We start from the raw sequence: 18,939 nt of genomic DNA, 5'->3' as shown, positions 1-18,939 counted from the left end.
GGCTCGGTCCCTGCCAGGACCAGCCTCGCGGGGTGAGACACGAACCCCGAGCGGACGCAGATCGGAGTCGCGGCGGAGCTCGTGCCCGGGGGGGGGGGGGGGGCTGGTGGCGGCACGAGGCGCGGCGAGGCTCGCTCCCTAGGTGGGGGAGGAGGCAGGAGCCAAGGACGGGCACTTCCGGCTCTTGCCTGCCCCCCAGCGCGGGGTGGGTCACCCTCCTGCCCCCCCCCTTGTCGTTCACACACCGGGCTCGGCGCATCACCCGACACGCGCTTCCGCCCGGCGCCGCACTCGGCAGCCGGGAACCCTCCTCCCCTACGCTGGAGCGTCACTGGCGCATGCGCAACGCGGCTGAGGCATGGCGCGTCGCCCCTCGATCCCCGGATAGCAACAGCGGCGGCCGGGGAGCGTCCGTGGCAGCGGCCGCCCGGCCGGACATGGGAACTTCCGCTTCCTCTGCCGCAGCTGCAGGGCCCGGCCGCGCGTAGGCCGCGGCGGCTTCCCCAGGAGGCGCCGCGATGCGGCCGCCGCTGCGCTGGCTCGTGGGCGGGCTGCTCGTGGGCGCGCTGTGCGGGGCGGCTCGCGCGGCCATCAGCGACCCGCCGGCCCCGCAAGGCGGCAGCAGCAGCAGCCCCGGGGAGGCGACGCGGAGCAGCAATGGCAGCAGCAGCCTGGCCGCCGTGTCCGTCCCGCCCCAGCGGAACCAGCCCATGACCCAGCGCGCCCTGGTCGTGCTCGTGGTGGCCAGCGCCGCCCTCATCGTCTACTTCGTGATCCGGACCGTGCGGTGAGGGGCCGGGCCGAGGCGCGGGGGAGGGGCGCTGCTTGGGTTCGGCGGGGCCACTGCTGCCGCGGGGGGTGCAGGGAGGGGGCGCCCCACTTAGGCATTAAAATGTGGTACTTGCACCTCCCGAGTTCCAGCAGGAGTCACCTGTGGTGGGAGGCTTCTCTCTGCACACATTGGGGGAGGGGGGGTTGCTAATAGTGACGTTAGCTATGACGTAATTGAATAGTCGTGGAACTACATGCAGTCACAGCAGTTGCATGACTATTCCATAGTCCCTGGAGGTAGCAGCAGAGTGAGGTAGCAGGTGGAGGTGATCTGTGAGAAGAGCCAGTTTAAAAACCAGCTCCCTTCATGGATCAGCTGTTTGCCACCTGGCACTGCTGCCTCTGATACAGAGCATAGCAGAGTAAGGTGGCTGCAACCCCTGTCCTGGCAGGGGTCTGATCTTCCCATGGACAGAGGCTACTCCGTGGAAAGCAGAGCAGCCTCTACCTGTGGGGAGCTCCTCTGTGGACAGGAGCTGCGTCTGCAAAGTAGCCTTTGCCCGTGGTGGGCCCAGGCTCCAGGGGAGCTTGGACTCCCCATGGACAGGGGCTGCTCCAGCTTACCGCAGACAGAGGCTACTCCATTGGATGCTCTGGGCAGAGCTTGGGCCTGCTGCAGAGAGAGCCCCCCCAGCTCCTGCTGCATAGGAAGCCGGCTTAAAAGCTGTTTCCCTGTACATATCTGTTCCAGCCTACCCTCCTCACCCTTTGCACTGCTTCCTCTCTATCAGAGGCAGCAGCACAGGTGTGAAGAAGGGGCAGGTGGATCTGGTGCTACTTAAAGCCAGCTCCTTACAGACATCAGCTCCCGCTCTCCCTGACCTCCTTGCTGCCCCTGATACAGAGGCGTGGGGAGGAATGCATGTAGTCGACAAGATTAACTGATATGCCCAGGTTTTTGGTTAATTGTATAGTCAACTACATGCTGCCATCCCTAGTTGTTAATAAGCATTGATGTGAGATGTTATGAAGGACCATATGATGTAGGGCACCCTGTTCTGGAAGTAACCCGGGGTATGTCATAGATATCTCCCACTGTACATCTTCTGCAGGAGTAATTGCTCTAGCATTAGCCTTGCACTCTCATCTCCCATTCCTTAAGCTGTTTTGCCTTCTTATTGATGGCAGTCACTTTGAAGGGATGAGCAGTTCTTTGCCATCTTCCAAGATTGAATGTAACAAGTCAAGTACCATTCTAAAATGTTGACAGCATAGTTAAAAATGCCTAATCATAAATACAGTCTCACATGTTAATTTCCAAGTGCCGATGTCACATTTTAAACCCAATCAGAATCTTGCTGTAAGAATCCCCATTGTTTTGACCACATTACCTCCTTTCCTTGTCCATCTGCACATGTCTACTCAAGCACACATCTACTTGTCTTCTACAAATTAGTGAAGATTAGTCAGTTAGTTGACACTTAACATCCTTAATACAAAGCGCTTTAAATAAAGACAAAAAATATCCACCTACAATCTAGAGCTCAGAAAGTTCAAAATTATGGTAGCACCTAATTAATTCCCCCCAAAACCCTCACAAGGAATATGAACTTTGTCCCTTTCTCCCTGGAACTCTGTTCTCTCTCTCTCTCTCTCTCTCTCTCTCTCTCTCTCTCTCTCTCTCTCTCGTAAGAGATAATTATTACAGCTAGGAACATGTCAAGTGCAAAACCCAGGCTAGTTTAGGCAGAAACTCTGTTGCAAAAGGCTTCAAATCTCACAATGAAAAGTTATCAGAATCATATAGAAAACTAGTAGATATCACTCCCCCAGGGCTCTGCTTGTCTGCTACTTAGTGAAAATGAGTACCTTGATGAAACAAGCTGTTATGTTGACTTTTAATGGTTTTGTGGAGAAACATTGATTTAAAAGTCCTCTGTGGCTTAATGTTTACTTACTTTTTGAGACTTGGGGCTGATATACACTACTGCTTACGTCAGTATAACTTGTGTCGGAGGTGTAAAAAAGAAAAGTTACAGCAACTAAAGTCCGGTGCACACAGGCTCTAGGTCATTGAGAAATGCTCTCCTGGTGACAGCTTCTGCCTCTTGCAGATGAGGAGTATTCATGTGAAGGGGAGGGGAGAGTGCTTTCCCATTGCCGGATCGTGTCTTCATGAGGGATGTTAAATTCCTGATAATCTGCTAAATCGAGTATTAGATGGAATTTCCACCAACTACTCGATTAGTCGATAAGTGGAGGAGCGCTCACTACCCCCTGGTTTGGTGCTGCAGTTTTAATGTAGTAGGAGTCAGGCTGCTCCTCTCCTTATTGACTAATCGAGTAGTCAATGAAAATTCCATCAGTTACTGAATTAGCTGATTATCCACAATTTAACATCCCTAGTTTAAGATCCCCAGGCATCTCTTACAACATTTAAAAGGCAGAGCTGCTGCACTCCTGCCCCCCCCCCCCCCCCCCCCCGCCCAACCTCCTGCAATATGGTGTTGGAAGAAACTGGCTTTTAAGCTTGTTTCCCACAGCACCAACTCCTGCTTCCCACACCCGCTGCCTCTGATATAGAGGCAGCGATGGGGTGGGGGAGGAGGGAAGAATGCGAGTAGTCGACTTGACTATTTGATGAGCCTAGCCTTATCGGCTAGTCAACTACTCTCTTACATCCCTGGTCTTCACCAGACATGCTACAGTGATGCAGCTGAACCAATGTAGCACTGTAGTTTAGACTTGCCATTGTATGTCATCAAGCCAATAATACTGACCCTCATTGCTGGCTTGTCATTATATTTCAGCAAAGAGCTTAGTGCTTTCCCACCCCTGATGTTGTGCCTTAAATGAAGAAAGAGTTCCTTTATAATAATCTGCAAAGACATTAAACTACTCATTTAAAAGTTTCCTTAAAACCTACATTTGATGCGTTGCCTAAAACAAAACACTGGACAATAGTTAGGTAGTTCTAGTTCTGTGACTGCTAATTATTCAGCTAATCATAAGTGTCACTGTTGCTTCTCCCCATACACCTCTCCAGAAGAGAAGCAGTCTCAGGTCTATTGTTGCATGCATATACTGAAGTGTCTCACTCTCTATTTAAAGGTGCCTCCTATTCCTTAGATAAACTTTCCGTATGACACTGAAGGTCAGACTCTGGGTCTTAATGAAGTTCCATCAAATAGCTGAAGTGGAAGTCTTTACAGTATTATACCAGAGTAGCTGCAAGAAAAGTGATCAACATCCTCCAAATGTCCTTCTCTCAAATATCTCTTTAAGCTAGACTTTTCTTAAACAAACAACCCTCTCCCACAAAAATAAGAAAGTCATATCCTTCCTGAATCCGTTACCTGCTGAATGACTTCTTCTCTGATGGGCATGAGGAAAAGCAGAGCCCTGGGGGAGTGATATCTACTAGTTTTCTATATGATTCTGGTAACTTTTCATTGTGAGATTTGAAGCCTTTTGCAACAGAGTTTCTGCCTAAACTAGCCTGGGTTTTGCACTTGACATGTTCCTAGCTGTAATAATTGTCTCTTATTAGAGAGAGAGAGAGCACAGAGTTCCAGGGAGAAAGGGACAAAGTTCATATTCCTTGTGAGGGTTTTGGGGGGAATTAATTAGGTGCTACCATAATTTTGAACTTTCTGAGCTCTAGATTGTAGGTGGATTTTTTTTGGTTTTATTTAAAGCGCTTTGTATTAAGGATGTTAAGTGTCAACTAATTGACTAATCGAATAGTCAATGCAAAATGCATCGACTATTCGATTAGCCAGTGGGGGCCTCCCACCTTTGAAGTGTAGCACGGAGCCTGGGATCAGTGGGGGACCCCCTAGCTGACCCTGGGCTCTATGCAACGCTGCCACTTTGCAACGCCGCACTCAGGCTTCGTGCGGCGTTTCAAAGTGGCAGTGTTGCACAGAGCCCAGCGTCAGCTAGGGGGTCCCCCGCTGATCCTGGGCTCCATGCAGTGCTGCCACTTTGAAATGCCGTGTGCAGCCTGGGGACACCCCAGCTGCCTCCAGGCTGCATGTGGCATTTCAAAATGGCAGTGCCACATGGAGCCCATGGTCTGGCCCCAGGTTGCAAGTGGCGCTGCCGCTTTGAAGTTCCCACTCTTCTCCCTCCTCCCCTCTCACTTGCTGCCTCTACCTGGTAGAGGCAGCAAGGGGAGAGAGCAACTAGTCAGCTATCCGATAAGTATTTGCTTGTTGGATAGTTGACTAATCCTTCACATCCCTACTTGGTATGGGCACTTGAAAAAACAGGCATGTTAACTGTACTCATCTAAGCTATTTAAACCTGTGCTACGAAGGTATCCAGTCCTCGAAAAATTACTAGTTGTTTAGCTTTTTTCAATCACAACAAGGTATCCCTCTCCTTTAACCAAGAAGTTATGTGAAATCTGAGTCTCACACTAATGCATAAAGTGTTTTTACTTTCCTCTTACAACATTTTAGCACACTGGTTTTCAGTGATTTTATTTACTTAAACAAGGGAGCTTATAAATACAATATAGCTCTTCTTAAAAAGAGTCTTCAGTATTAAATTTGTTTATATTTCATTGGATGCTAACTTGTATTTGAAAAAGGTAAATAGAAACTCCCAACTTACCACCTGTATGCCATTCATTGTAATATGCTGTTTGCTCCTCTCTAAACTTAAGTCTCGGTATTTTCCTGTCCTCTATGTCAATTTTGCCATGATTCTAATCATTTCTTACTGATATTGGGTACTCTTCTACTCATATCTGGGAGTGTACAAGTAGCTTGCACATGCTAGCATGGCCAGGGACAGGTGCAAGTGAGCCTAGTGACTGCCCCAGTGGGCAGGGCTGGGAACCGTACAGCCACACCAGAGGAGCTGCCAAAATGGAGTGCTGGCTCCTACAAGCTGCGGTTCGACATTCTGCTGCTTTCACCACTGAGGTTCCTAGTAGAGCCCCGTAGCTCTGCAGACATCTGCTTTGCATCTGCAAATGTAAATTTTATATCCATGCAGGGCTCTATCCATTGATAATCAGTTTCCCTAATAGACTTTTAGGTGGGACTTTGTTAGTCATTTTAAAATTACACATAAATGGGATCAACCCTTTCTCCTTTATCCATTGTTTCTCTGACCTTCTCAAAGAAGTTGAGATTAATTTGTAAGCCCTTCAGAATAAAGATGAGCTTGTATGTGTGCCTGGAGCTTATACAGGTGACACTAAAGTACAGATTCTAATAATGGATTTGAGAGGCACAATTTTCTTTATCTGTATTTGCTACATATTGTTACCTTTCATGTGATCGGCGAAGACTAAACTATCAAACAATAGTGGGAAAAAAACCCAAATAATTATTGGAGTTAAAAATAGAAACTCTTCAAAAAATGCAGTTCTATTGCAGCATTATTTATGAATTTAGCATGTGTATCATGCTCCATGTGTATCAGCTCATTGTTAATTTTCCTGGTCCTGCAAAGACTTGTGCATGGGACTAAATTCATATAACTGGATGAGTCATCTCCTGAAGTAGAATGAGCCTCTTCATGTGTTAAAATTAAACATACATGTAAATCTTTGCAGGACCATAACCTAAATAGGTAGTGCAAAAGGAGGATCAAAACACAAGCTATTTTTAGATAATGACAGGCATAAGTCATGTCCATTTCTTGACTTTATTTCTAAACTAGCATGTGTACGCAGCATTGCTTGGGTCTTCAACTGAAGTATTTTTTCAAAACATAAATGAAAAATGGACATGCTTTATTTAAATGATTGTACTTTTTTTAAATTAAGGAAAATGAAGGCTGGAGTGAGAGTTCGGGGGTAGGGCGGGGTAGGGCTTAGGGCAGAGGATTGGCAGATACGTGCAGGGGGCTCAAGGCAGGGCGTGGGGGCCTCTGGGCATAGGGATGGAGGTGGGGGGGTGCAGAAGTCAAGGCAGACGGGAGGTGCAGGACTCTGGAAGGAGGCTCAGGACAGATGGCTGGGAGGTGTGGCTGTACCAGGCCCCCCTGTAGTAAAGTGGGTAGTGCCGCTCTGGCAGCAGCTCCTCTCAAGGACCCATGGCACTGCTCCTCAGCCAGCAGCTCCTTCCAAGTGTGCTCCTTCCTCTGTGCTTGTCAGTTGGGGGTTGAGGCTCTGCGAGCCAGTCCCAGCCTCCAGCTCCTCCGCACTGCAGCCTGTCAGAGTGGTGGGGCAGCCCCCTGATTGCTGCTGCCCCTCTGTCCTGAAGCTGCTCTGGGGGGAGGTCTTGACTGGGGCAGTGATCCCCTCCCCCCCTCCTGCAGCCTGTTGTGGCATCAGTATTCTGTGGGCTGGCCCCAGACTTCAGCTGTACCCCTGCCTTGCAGCTGATCAGGGGAATGGGGCTGCAGAGGCTACCCCCAGCCTCCAGCAGCTTCTTCCATCCTGCAGCCTGTTTTGGGGGCACCCAGGGGGCTGGCCAAGCTCTATATGCTGCCCCAAGCCTTTAGGACCTACCCATGGCCTGCAGGCTATCTGAGGATGTGGCAAGGCTATGTGGGCTATCCCAAGTCTAGTGACTGTTCCATGACCTGTAGGCTTTCCACAGCAGGAGTGGGGTAAGTTCCAGGGTTTGGGCAGTGAAGCTCCTTACTGATGTGCTGGCAGGCAAGATGGCAGAGCCCCAGCCCTGTGGGTCACGCTCTTGGTGCCGCAGCTGCTCCCCATGGCCACTCTCAGTATCCTGTCCCTCCTCTCCGTGCCCCTCCCTTCATGTTTCTCCACTCTCTGCCCCCTCCCTTTCCAAGTTATGGAAAATAGTTCCATTCCCAGCACTTCCTGTTTTTTAGGCACAGCCAAACTCTGACCTTGGTTTAAGTTATGATAAGAGGAAGCTGCAGACCAGATTTGGTAGGTCTAGCTCTTATGGTTTAGGAGGAGTTCTTGGATAGACTAACAGATGCTCAGACAGATGGACTCAGATGGACACACTCTAGATAGATAGATAGATAACCTCACAATGTGTTCTTCACTAGCCGTTGTGCTTGTTCGTTGTAAATACAGAAAATCCTCCTTTTAAAATGGGTGTAGAGCTGAGTATGACAGACAAACAAAATGAGCAAATAGCAAAGTAGCAGACGTTAATGTTCAGAGGTAGGACCCTGTTTCTGAATATGGAACATTTGGGTAGGTGACTACCTATCTGATCCACTGTTACTGTAATCTACAAAAATTTAGGTGCATAATTTTTTTTATGCATGTTTTTGTACAATTTTAGGTCTCCCTTTGAGAACTTGACTCTCAGGAATGTTGCTCTTTGATATTTTACTTTTATACCATTGAGATAAAGAAAATGTTTAAAATTATTGCCATATATTAAATAGCATGCAAATATGAAGAATATCAATACAAATCCTATAATTTAAGAACTAAGATTAACAGTAATTTCAGTTTTCTGTTCTAGCAATTTAAGGATATAAACTTTTAAAAACTTTGTATTTCAGACTCAGAAAAAGAAACAGGAAGACCCGAAGATACGGAGTTTTGGACACCAATATAGAAAATATGGAGTTGACACCATTAGAACAAGATGATGACGATGATGATACAACATTGTTTGATGCCAGTCATCCTCGAAGGTTAGTGATTAGAAATGTAATGTACTCTTGTAGGAGTGGAGTTATAATGATGGTCAAACAACTTCAATATATACTCAAAAGTACATACTAATTTCAAAGGAAGTACAGGCAGTCCCCGCGTTACGTACAAGATAGGAACTGTAGGTTTGTTCTTAAGTTGAATTTTTATGTAAGTCGGAACTGGCGTCCAGATACAGCCGCTGTTGAAACTGACCAGCGGCTGACTACAGGAAGCCCGAGGCAGAGCTGCTCTGCCCCGGGCTTCCTGGAATCAGCCGCTGATCAGTTTCAACAGTGGCTGAATCTGGACGCCTGGGACAGAGCAGCTGCTCTGTCCCAGACGTCAGCGAGAAAAGCCCGGTCTGCTGGGAGGGGGGAGCGGGTGCGCACTAACTGCGCGCCCCCCCCCCCCCCCCCCCCCCCAGCAGACCAGGGAGACGCGGAGCAGTTTTTCTCGCCACGGAGGATGCGGGCGGCGGGACCGCAGCGTGTCTGGGCGGTCCCGCCACCTGCGTCCTCCGCGGCGAGAAAAGCCCCGTTCGTATGTAGGGATCTGACGTAAGTCGGATCCACGTAACTCGGGGACTGCCTGTAGTTAGTCCAGGGGTATCACACTTTCTTGACAAAAGGACAAATAACAGTGTTACATGTAGTCAGTGGATTTTACCTGTGATTACTTTGTCTGGACTCTCAGCTTACATTTTGAAAGTCTGGTAAGCAATGTAAATGCAACAAATGGGAGCCTAAATCAGGGATGGGCAACCACAAACAGTTGGTGGGCCTCATGAGTGGCCATCCTTTACACTGTGGCGTCCCTTGTTGGGCCCCTTTCTTCTCCCTTCCTCCCCCCTCCCCCGACGTCCCTATCACACACTGGAGTCCCAGAGCCCCACACTTACCTGGTCCTCTGCATTCCTCCCAGCACTTTCAGAGCATGTGATTCACTTGATTTGTGCTCCATCCCACTCCTCCCCTTCCATCCCAGTGCTAGAATACCACGAGTAGCAAATTTGCAGTGTTCCAGCTCTGGGAGGAACCATGATGTTTGAATCGAAGTAAACTAAAGAAAATAGTGGTGGTCATAGGAACTTTCATATCTAGGGTATGAAAGTAACAATTGTGCCTTGATGCACTGGTTTGGTATGAAGAGAGTATCTGCTGCAAAATTCACACTGCTACTTTGAAGTGGCATATTTATAAAAAAAAATTAACAAAATGTGACTTCTTCATGCTAAAACAATCATAGTACCGTACTATCAATGAAGTGCAAAATGATGCACACTTAAGAAATCATTTATATATGTTACAGTTTAAGATAATTTAGGTGCCAAAGAGATGAGAAGAGATTCAAAACTTTGTTAGAAAAGCTTTTATTGTTTAAAAAAAATTGTTTTCATGTGTTACTAATGATGTCCTTGCAAAGTCCAAAGCAATACTTGTTTTCAGTCTTGGCTGTTTTCAGTCTTTTAAATACAGGTTGCATCTCTAAAATCTGGGACTCTCAGGTCTGGCAACAGAAGGACCACAGATATTGTTGGATCAGAGAGCCCTAGCTGGCCCCATCCAGGGGCTGAGCTGGTGATCTGGAGCACAGTCCTACCCTGCAGCATAACCCCTGGGTTTATTGGTTAATCCTGTTGACTACATGCTTTCCCTCTGCTCTTGCTGCCTCTGTATCAGAGGCAGCAGGGAGGGGGGTCAGGCGGGAGACGATACACATGGGGAACTGGCTTTTAAGCTGACTCTCCCTGCATGCTGGCTCTGCAGACTTGCTTGCCCCACGCTTGCTGCCTCCTATGAAGGCAGTGAGGGGGTGGGGCAAGAGTTGGTGCTGGTGGGGGGGGGGAAGCAGGCTTAAAAGCTGGCTACCCCTCAAGCCCCCCCCCCCACTCTGCCATGCTGCTGCTTCTAACAGAGGCATCAGTGGGAGGGGAGGAGCAGGGGAGGCTGCTGCAAAGCAACCTCTGCCGCGAGCCCAGGCTTTCCAAGGACAGAGTCTGCTGCATGGCAGCAGCCCCTGTCCGTGGGCTCCCTGTGGACAGAAGCTGCTTTGGCAACCCCAAGCTCCCGGCGGACAAGGGTTGCTGCCACAAGCAGCCTCTGTCCCCAAGGAACTTGGGACCCCACACCACCACCTGCAGACAGGAGCTATTCCCGCCCCATGATGCTGACCCTGTATTAGAGGCTGCAGCATGGGATGGCAGGGGGCTCCCCAGGAGTGGAGTTAGGGGCGTGTAGTCATGTAGCTGCTAACATTTCATGAGAGAATCTGCATGCATATATACAGGACTTGACAAACCGCTGTTTCTACTCAGCCGTGGCGAGTAGATTTCAGCCGGTCACTCCATGCGCCCCATTCTGGCGCATGCACAGTGCAGGACTGGCGAGTAGCTCTTGCTGCAGTTTGTTGAGCCCTGCATACGTATATATATTGTTCTGAACAAAATGACTGACAAAGTATTTTATCAATTATAATATAGTAAAGCATCCTGATTGGTTAATAACTTTAATTGATTAATAATTAAATCATAGTTTGTTTTAATATCATGTCTCCTGCAGCTCTTTGCAGCACATCAAAGAGCCACTTGTGACTTGCAAGCCTCAGTCTGAGTATCACTGACCTGGAGTTTCAGTTAACTAATTTAGAAAATCATAGTTGTATTATGTACACAACACCGCCAGAACATAAATGATCTCTCCAAAAGAGAGTAGTTAAAGGTTCATATTTAAGGAACATTAAGGTAAAAGTGGCAGAGAACTGAACTTGTTCTTTTATGTTTCTTGCAGAGGAAAGTGATACAAAGTTCAAATTCATTATTCAAGTATCTTGACGATGTCTAGGGCAAATGGCTTTCAAGGGTTTCCAATTTCTTTCAGTCAATAATATATGAAAAGATTAATCTTGTAAATATATGTAACTCATAAGCTTGATACATACTGTCAAATAAATTGTGCAATATAACTTAGTAGAGAACATCATAAGAACGGCCATACTGAGTCAAACCAACGGTCCATTTAGCCCAGTATCCTTCTGCCAACAGTGGCCAATACCAGATGCCCCAGAGGAAGGGAACACAACAGGTAATCCTCATGTGATCCCTTCTTTGTCCCCATTTCCAGACAGAGAGTAGGGACATCCTTCCTACCCATCCTGGCTAATAGCCATTGATGGACCTAACCTGCATGAATCTATTTAACTCTTTTTTTTTTTTTTTTTTTTTTTTTTTTTTGGTTAAACCCTGTTTAACACATTCTCTGGCAAGGTGTTCCAAGGATTGACTGCACAGATTGAAAAAAAAATTCCTTTTGTTTGTTTTAAACCTGCTGCCTATTAATTCCATTTGGTGACCCCTAGTTCTTATATTGTGGGAATAAGTAAAGAACTTTTCCTCATTCACTTTTCCCACACCAGTCATGATTTTATAGACCTCTATTATATCCCCCCTTAGTCTTCTCTTTTCTAAGCTGAAAAGTGAAAGTCTTTTTAATCTCTCGTCATATGGAACCTGTTCCAAACCCCTAATAATTCTTGTTGCCCTTTTCTGAACCTTTTCCATTGCCAGCTTCTCAAGAGAACTTAGAAAACAACAGCTTCAGAGGGATAGCCGAGTTAGTCTGTAATAGGAAAAACTTAAAAAACAACAAATAGCGTAGTGGCACCTTAAAGACTAACAAAACATGTCGATGAGCACAACCCATTTCTTCAAATTACAAATATTAAGCAAAAGGCACAGAGGTATTTTCTTCTTGATCATGGTATATGTAGTACCCTGAGCTTTCTGGGCACAATCCACTTCTTCAGATGACCAGAGTATAGGAAGTCCAGATCCAAGAATAAATAAGGGAAGGAGAAGGAAAACAACAATGGTCCTGTAGCACATTAGAAATTAACCAAATAATTATAGAGATAGTATTATTAATACAGAGGTATTTTCCTCTTTGCTCCATCTTTGTCTTTTGAAGAAGTGGTTTGTGCCCACAAAAGATCATGATATTATATATACCATAAGCAGGAGGAAAATACCTCTGTGCCTTTTGCTTCCTATTTGCCATGTGAAGAAGTGGGTTGTGCCCACGAATGCTCATAATACTATCTTTATATTTTTTTTGGTTAATCTCTAATGTGCTACAGGACCATTGTTGTTTTCTAAGTCTTTTTTTTAGCTACAGACTAACACTACTACCCCTCTGAAACCTTTCAAGAGGTGATTCAGCTGCTTTTTAGGATATCCTCTGCCCCTTCCTTTCCCTCCCTTCTTTTGGTGGATGTGGGGAGAAAGAGCGTGCATGCAATGTTTTCCTCCGTAGTTGTTCATTTACACCATTTGAGTCATTTAAATGGAGTAGAATTTCAAATATTTGCTGATAAATTAACATTGTCATTTACACACAACTTACTGAGTGTTGCTATAGAGTGCATTGTTTGACACGGCTAACTCTCCATTTTGAAACCTAGATGTACTAGTATTATTGATGTGCACTAGTATAATTGCATCTTTTGATACTTCGCACTTTTCAGTGATCTTCAGATAATCTTAATGATTATCAAGATTGTATGATTCTTAAAGGAATCACAGGTAATGATTGAAAGGCTTAGACCAGGGATGGGGAACCTCAGGCCCAGGAGCCACATGAGGCCCCCAGCTTGCCTGGATCTGGCCCTCGAAGCTCGGCGTTGGAGAGTCCATGAAGGCATTCCAGCTCCCCTGTCACTCAAATGCAGGGCTAGAGCACACAAAATCCATTAGCCTGGGCCCTTTCACCCCAGGCTCTGGTGTGCAAGTGGAATGTGGGGCATCTTTCTTCTTCTCAGTCAGGGGTTCTCACTTGTATGTGGACCCTGACTGATTTTTTTTTTCCTGTGGATCAGCAGTGCCTGACCCAAAAAAGGTTCCCTGCCCCTGACTTAGACATTTGATTTAGAGTGGGAAGAGATTCTACCTGATGCATCTAGATATCTGGCTGACTGGTGTAATTTTACTTAGATTTTTATCTTTGATAAATATGCACAATATCATTGTTGATGTGCACAAAGTCTTTTTTATAGAGAGCTGTTATTCCAACCCAAATTGTACAAAAATGTTCTAATCAATACAACTTTTTCTGTTCTATAGATTAATTAATCAATTATTTACTGTTTAGATACAGGGCAAATTACCGTGTTACAGTAATTAAAATTGTTAACACAACCCCCCCAAAATTAGTTGCCTCATTTTAAAATAAGAAATGGAGGTGAGCAAAAGAAGTCAGAGAATAACTTTCTGAAAATAAATGATTGCTGGTACAGATATTTCTACCTGGTAGGAGCTACAAGGGTTCAGATGCTTTCATTATGTCATGTTTGCGTGAAATGGCCATGGGGAGGTTGGTGCTAGATGGAAGGAGAATAAAGAGAAGGTGTATGTGGGAATTTGTCCATTGAGGACTTTATGAACAAGGGCATCAATTTGGAACTGTTCTGAAACAAATGGTTGAGCCAGTAGAATTGGTTGAGGATGATTTAGAACTGCAATTTGTACATTCATGTAAGTAGATAGCTAACAGCACTGAAAACTTGAACCAAGTTCTGGTAACAATCACTTTATTAGCTGTAGACGAATAACAGAGAAAGAGGTGTTTTTATCTTTATTTCATAGAACTGATAAAATACAGAGCTGTAAATTGCTCCTTCAGAAAGACTTGCCACACTGGTTTTCTAAAATAGCAGAACACTGTGTAAAACAAACACCTGACAACTTGTGTTAGAGAATACTGATTGTATTCAAATTATTTTCAAAAGTCCCAGAGGTTAGAATATAGCCCTCTGAATATCCTCATCAACAAGATTTACAAAAGCAAGCATCTGCTTTGTGCAGGTGATACATCCTGGTGTGAGCCAGTCATTAAGTTTACAGCTGAAGTTGAGAGTCAGAAAAAATAAAATAAAATCCTTTGTTACTTAGAAACAGTACATTTAAGTTGTTCATAATAGCAAATGTGTTTGGATTGAAAGAACCTGACTTGGTGTATCTGAATCTTGTGGAAACTCAAATAGTGAGTTTACAATAAATCAAATTGACAAATCTTTGGTTCTTAATTACAATACATGTTTTGCAGTACATACTATATAGTCTTAAGTATTTTAATTTTTTTTGTCAAGATAAGTCATGGAGAAACAATATTTCAAAATATACTATTTCATCATTATACAAGAGATCTAGGGAAGAATATTTTATGTGTGAGGCAAACTCCTTTTATCAGTAAGTTGTTAGGTTTTTGAACAAATTTAACTAGTCAAAACAAAAATTATTTAATTTCTTTTTTTAAAAGATTTTCAATTATCACTTTTTTTTCTTCTGTTGCAGATAAGTATGTGCCTTTCATTGAGAAAAATTAATCTTACATCAACAGAAAAAAGAAGATCATGCCGGAGGAATAAGAAGCCAATATATCTTGGGGGTATTTAAATGGTGTATATTATGGTATACTTTGTTGCAATAAGTACTGTAACAATTTGTTATACCTCTTTGTATATACAAAAAATACTCTAAATTCAGAGCCTATGGGAGGGGTGTGCAGTAAAACTCAAACTCAAAACAATTTGAAAAGTACGATTCCCTTTTAAAACAGTATTTTGCTGCTTGTTTTAATACCCTATTGGTGTATATGGTATTCACTTTTCTATACCAGTCTGGAGTATGTTCACTTATTTTTGCTAATGTAATATTTTATGTCAGCATAAACATTTTATTTGTGTGTGAATTCTGTAGTATGGCTAGATTTTCTGTAGGTTAGTTGAGATTCTTTTCCTGTCTTGAAAGAGCTGTGCCAAACTACTGTCTTTTTTTTTGTTTTGATTTTTTTAACTAGATTAATAAGTTACTGTTTGTAAACATTATTTAAAACTGCCTAAGTGCACCAATAAAAATGTTTACAATATTCCTAACATTGTGTAAGAAACTATTTTTGTAGGTTTTAAAGGTGCCTTTGATAGGATCTTATGAAATATGATTATGTTATGGCCATTCTAGTCAACCAGTTATAACTAGTAGCTCCATCGGTTTCTCTAACACATGCAGTCACACTGATGTAAACAGAGAGGAAAATCTATCTCCCCAGTCCAATTTTTCAGGTAATGTAAATCTGCATCGCTACATTAACATCAGTGAAGCTACTCTTAACTTCTACCAGTTGAAGATCTGGTCCTTAATGTTCAAATCTTCCAAAAAAAAGTCAAGTAGGAAGCCTTCATTTAATCCTTAATCAGTTTCCTTAAGATATTGCAAGATAATGGCTGATGCAGGACTCAATAAGGAAAGAGTTAAAGGAGGGTAATATAACTAATGGCAATCAACATGAGTTTATGAAAAAAGATGCTGTCAGACTAAATTGATAATGTCTATCAGATTACAAGTTTGGTTGACAAAATTAATAGTCAATTGCTGTAATGTACTTAGATTTCTGTAAGGAGTTCTACTTGATACTGTATGATATTTTTATTTTTAAAACCCCCTAGAATAATGTAAATTAACACGTTACATGGATTAAAAATTGGCTATCTTATACACTTTGAAATGAAATTGTAAATGGGGAATCAGCAATGAATGGGCATGTTTCTAGTTAGGTCCATAGGGATTGGTTCTTGGCTTTATACCACTTAACTTTACCAGTGACCTGGAAGAAAGCACAATTATCACTGAAGGGTCACAGATGACACACAAATTAGGGGAGTGGTAAATAATGAAGAAAACAGATCATTGATACAGAGCAATCTGGATCAGTTGGTAACCTGGGCACAAACAAATATGCATTTTAATAGGTATAAATGTTTACATCTAGGAACAAAGAAGGTAAGCCATACTTACAAGATGTGGGACTGAATCCTGGGAAACAATGACTTTGGGGTTGTGATGATGATCAGCTAAATAAGAGCACCACTGTGGCAAAAGGGCAACTATGATCCTTCAGTGCGTAAAAGGGGGAATTTGAAGTAGGAGTAGAGAGTATATTTTATTTCTGTGTTTGTAACTTGTGTGACTGCTGCTGGAACACTGTCCAGTTCTGGTGTCAACAATTCAAGACAGATGTTAAACTGAAGAGTGTTCAGAGAAGAGCCATGAGAGGGAAGGATTAGAACACATGCCTTCTAAAAGATGCATGAAGACATTCAGTCTGTTTAGCTTAACAGAGAGCTGATTTGATTAGTCTGTAAGTCTCTGCATGAGAGCAAATATTTAATAATGGGCTGTGCTGTCTAGCAGAGAAAGGTATAACACAATTCAGTGGCTGTAAGCTGAAACCAGACAAGTAAGATGAGTAAGTGTTAGAATTTACCAAGGGTCATGATGGGAGCCAACTCTAATTATAAGGTAGTTTAAGTTTCACACATGTTCAGTCTCTTGTATTTCTGCCAAGATTACCAAAAAGGGTGCCAATATGGTTTTGATGGGTTTCTCTTGTTTACAAAATGAATATATTGCCTGCAAATATGCTGGGAAGGCTTAGATTTTAATTTGTAAATGACAGTACAGATTTTATTGTGCATACACAAATTAAACATTTCCATTGATAAATGAAATGTATGAATAGACAAAGTAAGAAAAATGCTGCTTGAAAACTTTAAAGTTTGATTTAAGGGTATTTCTTTTATATATGTTGACATGTGATGTTCATACTTAGTGTGTTAATGGTTGTAAAGCATAAACTTTTTGAATCTCAACATCTGTCATCTCTGACAATCCAATAATTTCCCGCAACTGTGAGCAATTATTTTTGCTGACCCATAATGTTGTGCAACTATGAAAATTTAAATATCTGAAAATAAGAAAATATGCTTAAAATAAACATTGATACTGTCTACTGAGCATTTTTAAAATAATCAAAATCAAATTGTGCCAAACCTACTTACAATGAACTAGTCTGGGATAGCCAGGTTCAGTCCAGATAAAACCCCAAACACTCATCAGATAGCACTTTCATTACCAGCTGGTCTTGATTTGAACTGATGACTTAGACATGAAAGGCTTTATATTTCATTATCAAACCCCAATGCCAAATCTGTCCACACATCTATACAGGCAATGGCATGACAGGACCTAACCACAGAAACCACCACATCAGAGGCTCTAATAACTGCATATCCACCAATGTGATCTATGCCATCAAGTGCCAGCAATGCTCCTCTGCCATGTATACTGGCCAAACTGGATAGTCTCTGAGAGAGAATTAATGGATACAAATCAGATATCTGAAAAGTCAACACACAGAAATCTACCTGTTGAACATTTGAACTTGCGTGGGCACTCAGTAATGGATCTCAAAGTCACTATATTATTTCAAAAGCCAGCTCAACAGGGAAACTACAGAACTTCATTTCATTTACAAGTTTGATTCCTACAACAGAAGTCTAAACAAGATATTGGCTGGATGGCCCGCTACATTCCACATCCTAATGACATTAAGAAAAACCAAAGGGTACTTAAAGTGGGTACTAAATATTCTTATCAGCTTCATTTAGCATAGACATTCTAATTGACAATTTCTTTCCCCTTATTTACTACTTTTTCCTCTTCTCTTCCCTCTTCACATCCCTTCTCTTTGCTATTTATTTGAAAACTGGACCCACCCCTTAAACTCCAGTCATCTGAAGAGGGTTGTGCCCACGAAAGCTCATGATACCATCTACATTTTTTGTTAGTGTCTAAGGTGCTGCATTATTCTTCATAGTTACTAATCATGGTGTTCTCTTGTCCTATTTTATGTGGACTTATGTTAGCATTTTTTTCTGCTTCTTTACATTTGATTTGAATAACAATGTTTTGTTCGTTCAAAATAGACTGTTTTTTAGTTTGTACTCATTTCTGATCTGAAATAAAAACTTCTTAAACAGAAGCAGTCCTTCCATCTGGAACTGATTATTGGGCAACTACACCATAGTCTCTTAAGGAAGCAGCACAGAGAAGAAAAGTTCTGACAATCAGTTATGCACTCTCTGCGCTAACAATATAAAGATACACTGAACTCAAACCTGAAAGCATGTCAGTATACACACACAATGTTAAAAAAAGTTAAGATTAAAAAACCAGTCACTCAGTCACTTTGAAAAGTAAGCTCTGTAGTCAGTTTATATCTGATGCAGAAGCTTGACCTGCTGTTATGAGCCCTGCATCCTCCCATGTACCAGACATGACAGTTTGTGCAACCTTACCTTAGCCACCTTGTGCATATGCATGATGATGTAGCATAATAGAACTGTTGGAGTTAGAGATTTGCATGATCTCTTACCCCATGGATCGATGTCTCCGCAGAGAATGTTGGAAGAACCAGGCAAAGCCCTGCCCCTCAATGACCATAAGAACTTGATTTTGCAGAGCCTGGGGCAGCTGATTTTCCCACAGTGCCACCAGGAGCCCACACAGAGGCACAGCCAGCAAGTACTGGGGAGAGGAGACACAGCAGCAAGTACCCAAACCCAGAGTGAAAATACCTGCCACCCTCTAATTGGCGAAGTGCCCTTTCATAACCCTAAGACTTGCCCCAGGAAGTTGTCTGGGCAACCAGGAAGTTGTCTGGGCAACCAGACAGACCTTGGCCTTA

The 18,939-nt window shown here is 43.5% G+C and overlaps 1 protein-coding gene across 1 annotated transcript; it reads left to right on the top strand.

The window, feature by feature from the left end:
• The first annotated feature begins 337 nt into the window (after positions 1–337).
• On the top strand, positions 338–17,200 carry LOC102452840 (uncharacterized). Its single transcript, XM_075932079.1, has 3 exons — positions 338–787; positions 8,230–8,364; positions 14,709–17,200. Exons 1-3 carry the CDS (start codon positions 519–521, stop codon positions 14,710–14,712), a joined length of 408 nt encoding a protein of 135 aa, XP_075788194.1. The 5' UTR covers positions 338–518; the 3' UTR covers positions 14,713–17,200.
• The last annotated feature ends 1,739 nt before the right edge of the window (positions 17,201–18,939 follow it).

The sequence above is a fragment of the Pelodiscus sinensis genome, chromosome 6 (genome assembly GCF_049634645.1).
Source record: "Pelodiscus sinensis isolate JC-2024 chromosome 6, ASM4963464v1, whole genome shotgun sequence".
Taxonomy (NCBI): domain Eukaryota; kingdom Metazoa; phylum Chordata; order Testudines; family Trionychidae; genus Pelodiscus; species Pelodiscus sinensis.
The sequence above is the reverse complement of the archived record's forward strand: the minus strand, read 5'-3'. Positions and strand labels throughout refer to the sequence as shown.